This window comes from Pelecanus crispus, chromosome 1 (assembly GCF_030463565.1).
Source record: "Pelecanus crispus isolate bPelCri1 chromosome 1, bPelCri1.pri, whole genome shotgun sequence".
In the NCBI taxonomy this organism is placed as follows: domain Eukaryota; kingdom Metazoa; phylum Chordata; class Aves; order Pelecaniformes; family Pelecanidae; genus Pelecanus; species Pelecanus crispus.
Window position 1 is genome coordinate 94,669,514 of NC_134643.1, and position 16,593 is coordinate 94,686,106.

The 16,593-nt window shown below is 45.9% G+C and overlaps 1 protein-coding gene across 1 annotated transcript; it reads left to right on the plus strand.

Moving 5' to 3' along the window:
* Window positions 1–13,674: 13,674 nt before the first annotated feature.
* On the plus strand, window positions 13,675–16,593 carry COX17 (cytochrome c oxidase copper chaperone COX17). Its single transcript, XM_075718104.1, has 4 exons — window positions 13,675–13,704; window positions 14,011–14,156; window positions 15,870–15,980; window positions 16,384–16,593. Exons 1-3 carry the CDS (start codon window positions 13,675–13,677, stop codon window positions 15,952–15,954), a joined length of 261 nt encoding a protein of 86 aa, XP_075574219.1. The 3' UTR covers window positions 15,955–15,980; window positions 16,384–16,593.

Below are 16,593 nucleotides of genomic sequence, written 5' to 3' on the forward strand. Positions count from 1 at the left end.
CAAAGTTATAGCATTAAAAGCACTGTTGAGGCTTTGATGGCAGGAAACGCCAAAATTAAAGTAATCGATTTAAAATTAGTAACCGTTAGAGTGTCATTTCCCATTCTTACCACAGGATGTCACAATTTCTCCATGTGTGGTCCATCACAGTCTCTAACCTCGGTGGTGCCAGTTTACCACTTCTATTAAATGTGAAATGATAGAAAATTATTTTGGCCCTTGGACCCATCCTCATTTCCATTCCCTGTCCGATCTCCACATGGTTTACTAACTGTGTATAATAAACACCTCTTTCCAGGTGTGTGATTCAGAAGGAGCAGGAAAGCAGCAGCACAAGGCTGTAGTCAATGTGGTTGCTAGGTTTTTAATCCAAGAGAAGGGGGCCTTCCTCCCAGCCCATCAGAAGAGATGGTGATGGAGAGTGAGGAAGAGAGGAGGACGAGGAAAATGTGGTCACTATTCCTGGCAAGAAGCAGAGGTAAGTCTCAAAAAGATGTGAGAAGACAGATGCTGTGAAATCTGATGTTTTATGGATCTAGGCCTTGTCTCTTTGATGGCTTTTGGCTATAGTAAGGCAGCATATCTGTTGTGGAATACCTCACTTGTAACTTGTGACATCTTTTGTAAAAATGTCCTTGGAGTACTGATTGTGGTAAATGGAGCTTTGCCAAGGTGAAGTCTTTGGTTTCTTTGTACTGTTTTTACTAAGAGCTCTGCTAAGACAGGCATCTTGAGATACAACTACTGAAACGGAAAAAAACAGATGAAAGTCTTTATAGGAGACCTGTTCTCTCTTGCTTTTCTTTTCTTAGTATGACTGTTGGCATATTTCCTGCACTAAAAGCAATCTACAGATGACGATAGCCTAAAAAGTCAAAGTTCAAAGAAAATGAAGTAGTAGTGCTTTGTGATCACAGTTAAAGGATTCACTTCAAACAATTCTGTAATGGTTTTGATTAGCACTTAAAAAAAAAAAAAAGAGGAAGGTGGAATTAAGGATATTTTCAGCCCATGGTTCAGAGAAGTCCAATTTGTGACAAAACCCCAAGTTTACCAATACTTCAGGCATCCTCTGAAGGACGTTAATTTACTTAATTTCACTTGGATGAGCTTTGGATGAGATTCCTCATGAACAGGGATGATATTTGGATGATTTGCTGGGCTGAAGTCAGGAATGTTGTTGTCTCACCTCAGTACAAAAAGGATCTTGGATTGAACTCCTTAAGGACCTAGCGAATACCTACTGTTCTCACTCCTCCCATACAATACTTGGAGGAATAAATGGCAATGCCAACATGTTAGATTGCAGCTTTCAAGTTCCAGTGTGTTAAGACATTTCTTTTCAAAATTAAACCTTAGATTCCCTCTGTTCCTTGCTGCCCCAATCAGTGGTTAAATCAACAGAGGAGATGCTACATCCTAGTCAGAGCACAAGAGGTAAGAGAACAACCAGAGGAACAATTTGATGGAAGGGGAATATTACATTGACTTAGCAGACAGGGTTTCATCACATATTTCTGGCTTAGAAGTTGGGATGAGTTTGTATCTTCCAAGCAATCCAACTACTTCTTGCTTCTGGAGACCTGGATGAGAAATGTGCTTATAGCTGGGTTGTGATCAGATTCCATATCCACTGTTCATGAGGGTTTGGCTCCAGCCTTACCATCTGTTTGTCTATTTAAAAAGTAAATAAATTAACAGCTGTATTTGCTGGTAGCTGCCTGTTGAGCTGGGGGGAAGAGAGAAAACCCACTGACTGGGAAAAGGGAGTCCAAGTGCAGGGAGGGAGGGAGGGAAGGAAGGCAAGAGGCAGCTGTAACTAGAAGGAGCTTGAGGAGGGATGGAGATATTTCAGTGAGTGGCAGGGGTTCCAGCCACCACTGAGTTCTGGTTCTGGTGATACCCATTTCTGTCAGCTCCATGCTAAGCTGAGAGAGGGCAGTTCTTTCTTTAAAAGGGCAAACATAAAAACCATTTGGAGCCTGTTAACAGTCTGGATAGGATAGAGGTGAACTGCCCTATTTTACTCAGCCAAGCCTGAGGAGAGGCCCTGCTGAAGTACTGATCTCCCTAGCACGCGGCTGGTGGTGCCTGTTCAGCCTGCAGGGGTGCAGGGAGGGTGCTGTCACCAGCAACGACCGTCCTGGCCTCGCCAGTCGATCATGCTTCCCGACTCTGCTCTCCCCCAGACTAGGCAGGGGGCTGGCATGACTAAGAGTGATGATCTTGACTCCCCTAAGAATGTCAACAGCTGCAGAGAGAAAGTTCTCTCCTTGAGCCAAGGAGATCTCTCTACCCAGAAGCTCAGGAGTTCAGTAGCTAGGTTTTTACTGGCTGCCTGTTGGATGGTTTGTCCTAAAACCCACAGCAGCGCAGGGTAGCTTAACAGTTCAGCAGACAGGGTATGTATACATAAAAATACATATGTAGTATGTATTTATCTGACATGTCAAAAACTATGGAGTACCTTGCTGACCTCTGCAGCATTTCTGCTCTCCTTGCTCTTCCTCCTATTGTTTGCCAAGGTGCCTAGTCAAGTCTGGCTTCAATTAGTTGGAAAACTTTTTCAGGGAGTGTTTGTGCTTGCCTGATCTGAAGGGGGAGCATCAGGGACTCTTGATTTTTCCATGACCGTTTTATCCACTCTCTTCATGGAAATTACATAGCTGGACAGAAGTGCTATGGAGTCTCATTTCAGCTTGTTATTATAATACAGTATAACTCTTCCGTACACTACACTTATTTCCTCTTAAATGATTAGTGCAACATGATCTTAATCTTGTCTGTTAAACCTTTAAAAAAATATATTTACTTATCATCCTTTAATTGCAATCACTGGACGGAGATCAGCTGAGCACTAGCACAATCCAGGAGCCTGGGGGAGGCCTACCAGAAATAAAAGGGTGAGACAGGAGTGACAGGACACTCAGGCCATGGGTAGAAAATCAGATGGGGACTGAATCGGATGGGGCCCTTTCAAGGGCTGGGGAAGGATGCATAAGTATCACTTCCCTCATGTAAGAAAACAAAGCCTGTGCTCTCTTCAGTCTTGAAAGTTCCCCTATCTTTCCCCTCTGTCTTTGCCTGCACCCACGTAGCCCTTCCCACATCACTTCCCAGTCTCAGATGGTGGAGACTGAACAGGACACAGTACAGGATCTAGAGCACATCACTGGTGTCTTGACATATCAACTGTGAGAGCATGATCGGAATTCAGCATCTAGCGTGTTGATCTGGAAACATCCCTTCTTTTATCCTGAGTGAGTCTTTGGATGGATCCCTAGGAGAATCAGACCTGGAAGAATCCATTCCGGGTTTTAAATAAGGGACTGGAGTAGTTGAAGTTAATGATGTGCCAGTCCAGACAGGATGCGTTGAGTAAGATTTAGTGTTTGTTACACAGAGTGAGTACCAACCCAAGACACTCAGTACTTGGAGAAAATACTGCACAGCATACTGTACAGCATATTGAAAAACAGGGCAAAACAGTCAGGATATGGGCTTGAGCTGAAGGTTTAGATGAAATTTTCTGCCATGTAGATGACTTGTGTTCCTGTTGTGGTTTAGCCCCAGCCAGCAACTAAGCACCACGCAGCTGCTCGCTCACTCCCCCTACCCCGATGGGATGGGGGAGAGAATCGGAGGAGTAAGAGCAAGAAACACTCCTGGGTTGAGATAAGAACAGTTTAATAATTGAAATAAAGTAAAATAGTAATAGGAATAATAACAATATAATAATGATAATAGTAATAATATACAGAGCAAGTGATGCACAATGCAATTCCTCACCACCCACTGACCGATACCCAGACGGTTCCCGAGCAGCGATTGCTGCTCCCCGGCAACCCCCCCGAGTTTATATACTGAGCATGACGTCATATGGTATGGAATAGCCCTTTGGTGAGTTTGGATCAACTCTTCTGGCTGTGCCCCCTCCCAGTTTCTTGTGCACCTGGCAGAGCATGGGAAGCTGCAAAGTCCTTGACTAGCATAAGCAGTACTTAGCAACAACTAAAACATCAGTGTGTTATCAAGTCTTCTCCTACTAAATCCAAAACACAGCACTATGTCTACTACTAGGAAGAAAATTAACTCTATTCCAGCCAAAACCAGGACAATTCCCATGTCACTTTTTTCAACAAATAATTGTACTCCAGCTACGTAATGTATTTAGGAAGATGTCAATGTAAATAGGCTCTCTTGAGAATTCCTCCGCCTGCATGTGGAGGTGCCTTAATGCATCTTAAAATCTGACCGTTAAGCACTTGATAGTCAAGTCCAATTGATTTTTGGTAGGAATAAGGATTCTAAAGATCTTTCAGAGAGTGCCAATAATGCTCATTGGACTCACATAGAAATTCTTCTCCTGAATAAACAATAAGAAAAGCAGAAAACAAGTGCAAGAGAATTAAGTGATGAAAGTCAAAGTCTAGCTTGACCACTGATGTGAAAGAAGTGGCTTAAGAGTAACTGAATTTTCTACATTATTTTGTAATTTTGCAAGTAACAGCTGTGGGGATTCTAAATGGATTCAGAAGATATATAATGTTGCAGGCTCTTTACAAGCAGCTTGCAGCACTGTATAGCATATGTCTTGATGCAATATTTAAAAGGAGTGAGATGCTGGGATGTGAGTACATAGAAGTATGCAGCTGCAATCAGTACCGTCTCAAAAATGGAATGACTCATGTATTTGTAATGATTCCTTCCAGGCTTCCAGTTAGCTCCCACAGTGTTGTGAATGTTAAACTATTTGCTATAGTGGAGCATCACATTTCATATAAAACATGATCAAGAGAGACTTGAAAAGATTCAAACAAGCCAGATTTGCTACCGACACAGGCATCAAAGTTGCATGCCACCAAGCAGAATAAAATCATTAATAGCAGCAACACTTAGGCGAAAAAAAAGATGACTAGAATGTGTGCAGTGGAAAAGAAATGGACCTACTGTATTGCTGCTACTCAGTTGATCAACAGCTTAACACCATTTGTTGAAGTTGTTCAGAAACACTACCTGGTTTGCAGCAGACGTGATCAAGGTTGGAAGTTGGTATTATAGAGTATTTTATGGAACTACAGTGAGGCATTTTTCTTCAATACACAGGCAAGTGGACTTGGGCTCTGAATTAGACTTCCAGTAATGCATAACCACAGACCTTAGACAGCATTTGATTTTTGTGGGGTGACTAATCAGAGATCATCCATGCATGCATGTGGCGCTATATCTTAATAGTGGCTCAGCTGCCTGATTGGTTCGTGTCTGGTTTCAGCTGGGATAGAGTTAATTTTCTTCCTAGTAGCTGGCATAGTGCTGTGTTTTGGATTTAGGATGAGAATAACGCTGATAACACACTCATGTTTTAGTTGTTGCTAAGTGGTGCTGACACTAGTCAAGGACTTTTTCAGCTTCCCATGCCCTGCCAGGTGCACAAGAAACTGGGAGGGGGCACAGCCAGGATAGTTGATCCAAGCTGACCAGAGGGATCATAGAATTATAGAATCGTTTAGGTTGGAAAAGACCTTTAAGATCATCCAGTCCAACCATTAACCTAACACTACCATGTTCACCACTAAACCAATTAAGGGTAGAGTAATAATTCATTTCATGTTTCCTGGCTTGGTGGCTGGACTGTTTTTTAATGAAAGTAAAAAACGAGGAATCATTAAGGTTGGAAAGGTTCTCTAAGATCATCAGTCCAACCATCAACCCAACACCACCATGCCTACTAAACCATGTCCCAGAGTGCCACGGCTACCCATTTTTTGAACACTTCCAGGGATGGTGACTCCACCACCTCTCTGGGCAGCCTGTTCCAAAGTTTGACCACTCTTTCCGTAAAGAAATTTTTCCTAGTACCCAATCTAAACCTCCCCTGGCGCAGGTTGAGGCCATTTCCTCTCATCCTATCACTAGCTACTTGGGAGAAGAGACCAACACCCACCTCGCTACAACCTCCTTTCAGGTAGTTGTAGAGAGTGATCAGGTCTCCCCTCAGCCTCCTCTTCTCCAGGCTAAACAACCCCAGTTCCCTCAGCTGCTCCTCATAGGACCTGTGCTCCAGACCCTTCACCAGCCTTGTTGCCCTTCTCTGAACACGCTCCAGCACCTCAATGTCTTTCTTGTACTGAGGGGCCCAAAACTGGACACAGTATTCCAGGTGCAGCCTCACCAGTGCTGAGTACAGGGGGACAATCACCTCCTTGCTCCTGCTGGCCACACTATTCCTGATACAAGCCAGGATGCTGTTGGCCTTCTTGGCCACCTGGGCACACTGCTGGCTCATGTTCAGCCGGCTGTCGACCAACACCCCCAGGCCCTTTTCCATACTGTATGACATTATGCTCAGTATATAAACTGGGGGGAGTTGGCTGGGGGGCAGCGATTGCTGCTCGGGGACTGGCTGGGCATCAGTTGGTGGGTGGTGAGCGGTTGTGTCAATTGGGTTTTTTTCCCTGGGTTTTGTTTCTCTCACTCATTGTTCTCCTTTTCATTACAATTGTTATTATTATTATTATTATTATTATTATTATTATTATTATTATTATTTTATTTCAATTATTAAACTGTTCTTAATCTCAACACACAAATTTTCTTACCTTTGCCCTTCCAATTCTCTCCCCCATCCCAAAGGGCGGGGAGGGTGAGCGAGTGGCTGCGTGGTGCTTGATTGCCAACAGGGGCTAAACCATGACACTTGGGGTTACATTCTGATCAGCTCTGACAATTCATATTGGGGTTATGCAGAAGTTTGAAAGCCTTACTCTTTCAAGTTATGAGAAGTGAGAATGAAAGAGGTTTCCTGTTTGGAAAGAACTATATAGGCAGCTGTCTTGGTTAACTCTGCAGTGGAGGAAAAAAAAATATTTGCGGACAGCAAAACTTCCTCCTGAGTGACTAGCATGTTTCTTCTTCATGCCTAAATACTTCTAAACCTGGGGTATTTTTTTCTGATTTTTAACTGAAAACAGAGTCTGACTGCAGCAGAGGGACAGACCTTTGCAGATTCATGTCTTTTGCGGAGGATTAGTGACGCTATTTTCCAAATACAGGTTAGGATTTTCCGAGTTACTAAGCATAGAGACTGTCAGACAATACGCACTTGTCTTCTTCAGCCATGCTCTTTTGTTGTGTCAGTAGCACATGCAGCCATTTGAGTGCAAACACCTGACCTTTCCTTCCCACCAGTCTGTGCAATGGGGTGTATTATAGAATCATAGAATCATAGAATCCTGCTTGACCAACCTGATCTTCCTGCTTGACCAACCTGATCTCCTTTTATGACCTGGTGACCCGCCTGGTAGATGATGGAAAGGCTGTGCATGTCATTTACCTGGACTTTAGCAAAGCCTTTGACACCATTTCCCATAATATTCTCCTTGGGAAGCTGGCAGCTCATGGCTTGGACAGGCGTAGTCTTTGATGGGTAAAAAACTGGTTGGGTGGCCAAGTCCAGAGAGTTGTGGTGAATGGAGTTAAGTCCAGTTGGCAGCCGGTCACGAGCGGTGTTCCCCAGGGCTCAGTATTGGGGCCAGACTTGCTTAATATCTTTATCGAGGATCTGGATGAGGGGATTGAGTGCACCCTCAGTAAGTTTGCAGACGACACCAAACTGGGTGGGAGTGTCAATCTGCTGGAGGGTAGGATGGCCCTGCAGAGGGACCTGGACAGGTTGGACCGATGGGCCACGGCCAACTGTATGAGGTTTAACAAGGCCAAGTGCTGGGTCCTGCACTTCGGTCACAACAACCCCATGCAACGCTACAGGCTTGGGGAAGAGTGGCTGGAAAGCTGCCTGGTTGAAAAGGGCCTGGGGGTGTTGGTAGACAGCCGGCTGAACATGAGCCAGCAGTGTGCCCAGGTGGCCAAGAAGGCCAACAGCATCCTGGCTTGTATCAGGAATAGTGTGGCCAGCAGGAGCAGGGAGGTGATTGTGCCCCTGTACTCAGCGCTGGTGAGGCTGCACCTGGAATACTGTGTCCAGTTTTGGGCCCCTCAATACAAGAAAGACATTGAGGTGCTGGAGCGTGTCCAGAGAAGGGCAACAAGGCTGGTGAAGGGTCCGGAGCACAGGCCTTATGAGGAGCGGCTGAGGGAACTGGGGTTGTTTAGCCTGGAGAAGAGGAGGCTGAGGGGAGACCTTATCGCTCTCTACAACTACCTGAAAGGAGGTTGTAGTGAGGTGGGTGTTGGTCTCTTCTCCCAAGTAGTTAGCGATAGGACGAGAGGAAATGGCCTCAACCTGCACCAGGGGAGGTTTAGGTTGGAAATTAGGAAAAATTTCTTTACGGAAAGGGTGATCAAGCATTGGAACAGGCTGCCCAGAGAGGTGGTGGAGTCACCATCCCTGGAAGTGTTCAAAAAATGGGTAGATGTGGCACTTCGGGACATGGTTTAGTCTAGTCTACCCTTGATTGGTTTAGTGTGGACTTGGTAATGTTAGGTTAACGGTTGGACTGGATGATCTTAAAGGTCTTTTCCAACCTAAACGATTCTATGATTCTATGATTCTATGATTCACCTAAAGATAGAGTTCGAATCCTAGAGGGGATGTAATTAATCACCTTAGAGTCTCTTCCATTGTACTAGACCAGAGCAAAGGTCCTTCTATCCCAGCATTCATTCTCTCTCAGGTCACACTGCTGAGCTGATAGTATTTGGTAGTTGCAGGTCTGCAACTCTGATCAAAAAGAGAAACTCTATCTTGTACTTGGGCAGTTAATATAACAGACAACAGGGCCCCGACAAGTCATCTTGCTCAGAGGTTTGGAGTCCTTTCTCTCCCATGTGTATCTAAGCATTGACCAAAACCACAGCCAACTTCTTTGACAATCAAACACAGTGTATGGTTGACTGGGCTGCTGGAGCAGTGGCTGTCTCATGTTTATACTAAGTCAAAGTCAAAAATATTTCTCTAGACCGATATTAAACAGGTTTCTTTTTTCAAGATGGTAAAGGGCTAGTGGTTCCCAGAATAGGCACTACGTGGAAAATATCAAAATACCTTCAGCTGTGTTTCACCACACAGATTTTCCACAGCTAAATTTACCTTCTGTCATGTATATCAGAAGTGTGAGAAATCTGGAAAACCCCGGACTATCCCAGACTGCTACTTTCAACTGACATTGATAGGGGCTTACCCTACCTAACAGTAACAATAAATATAAATATATTTTTGAGGTTCCTTGAAAAGTCTGTCCATTTGAGTGTCTCTAACAAACAAGTATTTCTTTTTTTGGAAAACCATTCTTTTAGTGGGCTGAAACTGAAGATACAAGAAGCCAACGGCAATGACTGTAGTGCTACTGTGATGTTTACACATCACAAGTCACTGCTGTATGTTCTTTAATTCCGATAAAGGGCTGTACAGGAAAAATAATTTGGAACCCCATGGCAACTGGGCAGTCTCCCCCTATTTCACCCATTAGTACTTTAAATCCAGAGCCGTAAATGTTCAGTGCTGTCTATACTCCTTGTACTCTCACATGTGGCACCAGGCTGCCAAGTGACATGGTAGATTGAGGGTCTTTTTTTCATTCTCTCTTTTGGAGACTGAGATTTTCACTGAATCTCCTTTCCTGGGGACTGGATCTGACAATTTTCCAGCAGTCTCAGCTCAGTAGCCTTCCCTTAGCTATTCTTCTTTGACTGGTAGATAAATCTGTTCATCCTGACATGTACACTTTAATATAATTCTTCTGCTACTGTCAGCAGGCAGAGGACAAATGGAAAACAAAAAGCACCAAGTTAGCAATCAATCCTTACGCACAATGTAATGTCAGAAGAGAAAACACTGTGGTTTCCCCTATGCATTGTACTCCAAATCGGTGCAATCAGTATGAAAAATGTGTTAACTGTGATTAATGGCAATTCCCTTCCTTCTCCTCTCTCCCAGCCCCTGCTCCTTCATCCCACCAAGAAGTGATTCCTTCTTCCAGGGTGATTCTGTTACAAACTATTACCATGCAGGCAGCATGGCCAAAATAGCAGTGCTCCTCCTCAATCTATTTGGAAAGCTGCTAGAGTTAAAATGGAGCGCTGCTTGCAGAGATGTTTAGTCTCCACAGACCATACCTTTGTGCAGACCCCTTTGAAGTCTTCTCCCAAGATGACTAAATTTTTACCTCCCTTTGCCCTTGGTATTCTGTAACTCCAGCAAGAGTATAAAATGTGTTTTGTTTGGTCTTTTCCTGGTTTCTACAGGCCAAATCAATCTCATGAAAACTCTTTTTTTAAATAACAGATGCTGTCCACTTGTAGACTTGGGAAACCCCCATTGAGGTTTTTTTACCACAGGCTTTCCCTCAGAGTTTGTGTTGGTATCACCAGCTCTATCTAGGCCTTTGGATAGTGGCCAGCAGACAAAGCTTTAGGAAAAAAAGATAAGGCCAGTTAATTTGAAAGGAAAACATGCCTAATACGTTAAAGAAACTAATAACAAGGCACTGCTTTGGAGAGCTGATGTATGCTTTTGATAGGCATTACAATCTCAGCTCCATCTTGCAGCATGTTTGCATGCATTTGGGAAAAGCACATTCTGGTCAATGTATGCAACCTGTGCATTCACCAGTTCATCGTGCCTGGCTGCATGGCCTCACAATGTGTGCGTGCTGAACCAAGAGGCTGTGTGGGCGTATGTCAGTCTGAACAACCTTCCCAGCCAAATAGGATAGCTGGGGACAGGCTACTGAGCTGAGACTCACGGACAATTAAGTAGGTGGCTGATTAGGTGAGCGAGTGTTACATGACACCATTTCAGAGGTAGGATGGCAACGCATAGGCAATCTCTTCAGGAGCCTGCGTTTCAAGGAGTTGCATTTTCAGGATGCCACAGAAGTGCCTCGATGGTGAAACCAGGAGAGCCTCATCTACCCGTGCGATGAAAGTGTGGAGCTTTGGACTTCTGGAAAAGTGCTAGGTTCTACTTCTCATCTCTCTTTGTGAGAATGAGGGGATCAAAACAGAATCCTCTCCTATCATTCAGGTAGCACGAGTCAGCAGTGTTGGTATTCATCTTGGTGATCCATAGAAATAGAAGAGCAAAGTCGTTCAACAAAGAATGATCTTGTTGTTCAAAACTGATGCTGCTATAGATGTCCGTTGTAAAGCCCTACCCTAACTAAGTTATACAATATGCTTTTGTTTCGTGAACAGATTGTCTGAGAGCAGAAGTCTAGGTGATGTATTACTGACTTGATCAGTAAACCATGAGAAGTTGCTTGAGATCTGCCAGAAGGAAATGAGGGGAAAGGTAATTCTGGCAGGGGGGAGATCCTGACCACCAACTCATGAGCGCCCTACCGCAATTACACCCAGACTCAAGTTGAAGGACAACTGAGCATGCTCACTAATTTACATACTAGGCGAAGAGATTTTAACCAATTGTAACACTGCATACATATTAGGGCATTAAATATGGTGATGAAAGTGTATACATAGATGCTAACTTGATGATTCAGTGTGCTAGCTTTGTAGAAAGCCACCTAGCACCCAAACTTGCCCAACTTTGTGAATAAACAACATCTCGTCTCAGTGTGTGAGGACTGGCTTATTGCACACTGGGTAAATGAGCCCTATTTGGGACAACAATCTCACTCCTGTCCTGGCTTACTGGAAGGGTAAATACTGAAAATAATGAAATAATTCTTTCTGTCTTGCCCAGGGCTCTTGAAAACAATGGGGTTGCTTGATATTTCATGCCTTGTATAGGGCAGGACCCTTTTCAGTCTTTTACCCGACTGGAGTGTTCAGATCCCTTAGCAGGTATTTTGAGCTCCTAAGTTTTGCTGAGACTGAGAGCATGTAACCTGTTTTATAGGAGCTACTGCTATTTACTCTTCATCACAGACCAAAATAAATACCTCTCTGATTGACAAGTATAGGATAATCTGCCCCAAGTGTAAAAAACTCATCTGACTTTTGTCAGAAATTAGTTCAATACCTAAAATACAGGCTTTCTGTCCCTCCAGAGGTTCTTGTCAGTGTTCCTACAATTCTGCATCCCCTTAGTACATGATGTAAGCTGCCAGTTCTTCTCTGAGTCTTGCTACACCCCATTAAAAGGCACAGCAGCTGCATCCCATTGGGCATATTCTTCTTTTCCCCTTCCAAGCTCTCAGCAGCATCTCATCCACTGATGTGCAGCCCTTCCCACATTACCTGTGTGGGGCATCCTGTTGCTCTGCAACATGCCTGCCAGTCTATACGTGTGCAAGTATAACCCTGTCAAAATCAGGGCTGGTTGCAGGCACACGCGTAGCACGCAGTTGCCTTAGGGAGCTGACAGACTGTGGCAAAGTAGCCAAGCTGTTTTTTCTTTGACCAAGAAAGCAGGAGTAGGGAAGTGATTGTGCCCCTGTACTTGGCACTGGTGAGGCCGCACCTGGAATACTGTGTCCAGTTTTGGGCCCCTCAGTACAAGAAGGACACTGAGGTGCTGGAGCGTGTCCAGAGAAGGGCAACAAGGCTGGTGAAGGGTCCGGAGCACAGGCCTTCTGAGGAGTGGCTGAGGGAACTGGGGTTGTTTAGTCTGGAGGAGGCTGAGGGGAGACCTTATTGCTCTCTACAACTACCTGAAAGGAGGTTGTAGTGAGGTGGGTGTTGGTCTCTTCTCCCAAGTAGTTAGCGATAGGACGAGAGGAAATGGGCTTAAGCTGTGTCAGGGGAGGTTTAGATTGGGTACTAGGAAAAATTTCTTTACGGAAAGGGTGATCAAGCATTGGAACAGGCTGCCCAGAGAGGTGGTGGAGTCACCATCCCTGGAAGTGTTTAAAAAATGGGTAGCCGTGGCACTCTGGGACATGGTTTAGTAGGCATGGTGGTGTTGGGTTGATGGTTGGACTGATGATCTTAGAGAACCTTTCCAACCTTAGTGATTCTATTCTCGTTTTACTTCCATTAAAAAACAGTCCAGCCACCAAGCCAGGAAACATGACACTAATTATTACTCTACCCTTAATTGGTTTAGTGGTGAACATGGTAGTGTTAGGTTAATGGTTGGACTGGATGATCTTAAAGGTCATTTCCAACCTAAACGATTCTATGATTCTATGTATATGGCAGAGAGCTGGAAGGCAAAACTGGCTGCTGATGCCTGGTTTGGGGCAGACTACAAAGGAAAAGCAGCTCTGTAGCTTTTCCTTTATTGCCCATGGCAGGGACCAGCCAGGCTGGCCCCCAGCCATGAAACAGCAACACGTCATGCTGCCCATGATGATGGCTATGCTCCTGTGTGCAGTAGCTGCATAGCCATGTGTTCTTCACTGCCACAGATTGCCCGTTTTCTGTGCACAACTGCGATAAAGAACTGATCCCGTTTTCCCCACTGCTTGAGTAGGAAAAAAGAGCTTTAGGTAGCTGGCTACAAGTTTCTGATCGTGGAGCCTGGCTCTGGCAGATGTGAAATCCTGTCAGCTGCTGTCCTTGCTAAGACTGCGGCGGGTGGTGGCTCCTCTCAGCTGCTGACGCCATTTTTCACCCTCCTGCCCGCTCTCTCCTTCCCTTTCCTTTCTGGCTCGTTAATTGTTGAGTATTCCCGGAGAACACCTCCTTCGGCACATCGACTGACTGTTGCAGAACGGGGATCCCTTCGCGTCACAACCGCCCACCCTCGCGCTGGCACAACGGCCGACCCCGCCGCGCGAGGAAACGGCAGAGGGCGGCCGCCGGCAGCGCATGCGCAGCCGCCGCGGGGCGCAGACTCGGGCGCGGACAGAGGCGGAACGAGGGCTATTCCCCCCCCCCCCCCGAACTACACCTCCCGGCAGGCCGCGGGCCGGGAAGGGGCGGGTGGCGGGGGCCAGTGACCCGGAACCGACCGGTGCCCTCAAGGCCGCGGTCGCTGCTGCGGAGGAGCGCGGCGCTGTCTCTCCGCTCTCGCGCCGGGCAGGCAGGCAGGTAGCGGGGCGCGCGCCGGGGGCGGGGCTGGGGCGCGCGCGGGGCGGGGGGGCCCGTTTAACGGCCGCTCCCGCCCCGCTCTCCCCTCCTCCCCCTCCCCCCCCCCCCCCGCAGGCCGTGGGTGCCGGGGAGCCGCCCGCCATGTCGACGGTTGCTGCCGCCAGCTGCGACACCAAGGGCGCGGGGGAGGCGCGGGAAGAGAAGAAGCCGCTGAAGCCCTGCTGCGCCTGCCCCGAGACCAAGAAAGCGCGGGACGCCTGGTGAGGGCCCCGGCCGCCGCTTCGGGTGGCCCCCAGCGCCCTGGGGCGGGTGGCAGCTCCTGCGCCGGCGTTCCCCTGGGCAGGCTTGGGCTCAGCTGCTGGGGCGGTGTAACCAGCCCGCCGGCCCGCTCCCGGCCTGGCCGCCCAGGGCAAGCCGGTGGATTTCCCTCCCTGCCCCGCTCGGTGCTACCTTGTAAGAGTTTCTGCCCCTGCCAACGCGCCGGGGTGGTTTTGGGGGCTCTCCCAACCCCGGATCGAGGGTGCTGGAGCATCCAGGAGGGGTGGGAGAGGGAGGAGGGAGAGGACTGTGGAGGAGGAAGTATCTTAAAAGGATAAATTAGAAACGAAGAGATTAATGTCTTATAGCCCTAGTTTAAAACAGGTTTCAGAGATTAGCTTTTAATGCTGCTTACAAATCTTCACTGCTGTTGACTGAAGCAACACGTACCAGCAGGTAGCAACGTTTTTACTGTGTAATTGATTATGAACATTGTTCTCTTTTAAATAAAACAAAATACTTTTTTTTTTTAGGTCTCAGAGGATGACATTTCTCACAGAGGTGCAAAATTTGACAATGATATATATAGCTGCATTTGTAAATATAGGCTTAGTCACAATCACAGGACCTATCAAATAGCATGAAATGCACCCCCAAAATAGAGTTCCTTTCTCTGTGACAGTAGATGACTTTAGTCTGGTGACCAAACTGTCTTCTTTTTTACCTGACAAGTGGTGCAGGTGTTGTTCAGTAGGTGATGTAATACTGGACACTGTACTTTAGCAAAAGTTAGGGGGTGTGTCTAGTTACGTGGTAGAGTGAAGGTGAGTCCAGGGCCCTCTAAGAAGATGGTGGTAGGGTGCAAGTCCCGGGTCAGATAGCGTTGCCCTGGGCAGCCAGCAGACCTGTCCGTGCTTATTGTAATAAAACTTAAATGACTAAGAAAACAAGATATTTTAGTTATTCACAATTTGGTAGTTTTTTCCTTTGGCAGCAAGAATAGCATCTGTACGTGGCAGATGAGGGTTGATCAGACCTGTGACCTGCGCTCTGCAGAGCGGTGGACTCCCCACCTCTGGGGACAGGAATCGCTCTGCCAGTCAATCAAAGAGCGAGTCTGAACTGCTTTTGCGGTATATGCGATATACCAATGATGGTAGGCCCTTACCACTATTTGAATATGTATTAGACACTTGGGTGGATGAGTAACATCAAAAGTTACCATATGTGGTAAATCGTGTTTTTAAGAGTAGCTGAACAGGTGGTTTTCTTCTTTTTTTTTTTGCTTCAGGTTCTCTAAATACCAACTGAAGGTGGACTAAAACATCATTTACTGGTCAACCTATTCTGTATTGGTCTCTTACTAGAGAAATTTTGTTGCTTCCTTACTGAATGATTTGAAGCTGGTTGCTGACAAGATCAGCGTACTTGATGAAGTGATGCAACAGCCTTGTGTTGTATAACAAATTCGTGTCTAGACTTGCCCAGAATAGACACCGGCCTCTTAATAGGAAATTCTGTTACGCGTTTCATCAGAGTTTTAAGTGCACAGCTCCAGACTTGGGCACCTTTTTAAGATAGTAGTATACTTTCCAAAAACAGTGCTACCCTGGACAGGATAGGCAACAAGACCTCTGGAGCCTAATAGGGATTTCTGATTGTCCCAATGAGCAAACGTTTTGTTGTTGAACCTTGGAAATCTTTTTGTTTTGCAGCATCATTGAGAAGGGGGAAGAAAATTGTGGGCACCTAATTGAAGCTCACAAAGAGTGTATGAGAGCTCTGGGCTTCAAGATATGAGTGAGATGAGCAGGACTGTGAATGTGGTGAGTATGGCCTGCAGGGCCTCTGCCTCTGAAGTGCCCTGGCATCTCAGCTGGTGCCACTGGAAGGCCCAGAGTACTACTCACGATGGCAAAGGTATCTTCCCTGTGAGATGGGAGGCAAACTAATCCTCATTGACACTACAGTAAGTAGGGCCCTCCATGTGAGGGCGGTGAAGCCTTCTGGCAGTATACAGCCTTTGTGAGTAGCTCTTCGCAGTAGTTGTTCTGCCTCTGTTGTCTTCTAATAGATCTGAACTTTAACTTAGATTCCTAATGGTAGGGCAGTGTGGGGGTTGGTTTTTGTGGGTTTGTTGCTGGGGGTTTTTTTGTTGATTGTTGAACTGTCCCTCAATATCCAGTGGAAATTCATGTTTTGTGAAGCTGTCTTTCTGCTCTCTTCTAGATGATGTCTGTGGTGTGGCTGTGTTCTGGAAAGCTGCAAAATAAATTATTTCTGCAAGTTGCTTCAAAGAACAAATATAAACAAAAAATCTATTTATAAAGAGTCTCTAATGATAGACTGTGCATCATGTCTGTGGCTTTTCCACTGTTAGCTCTTGACCACTGCTATAGAAAAATATATTTTTTCTTCTTAATAAAAGTCTGAAAATGA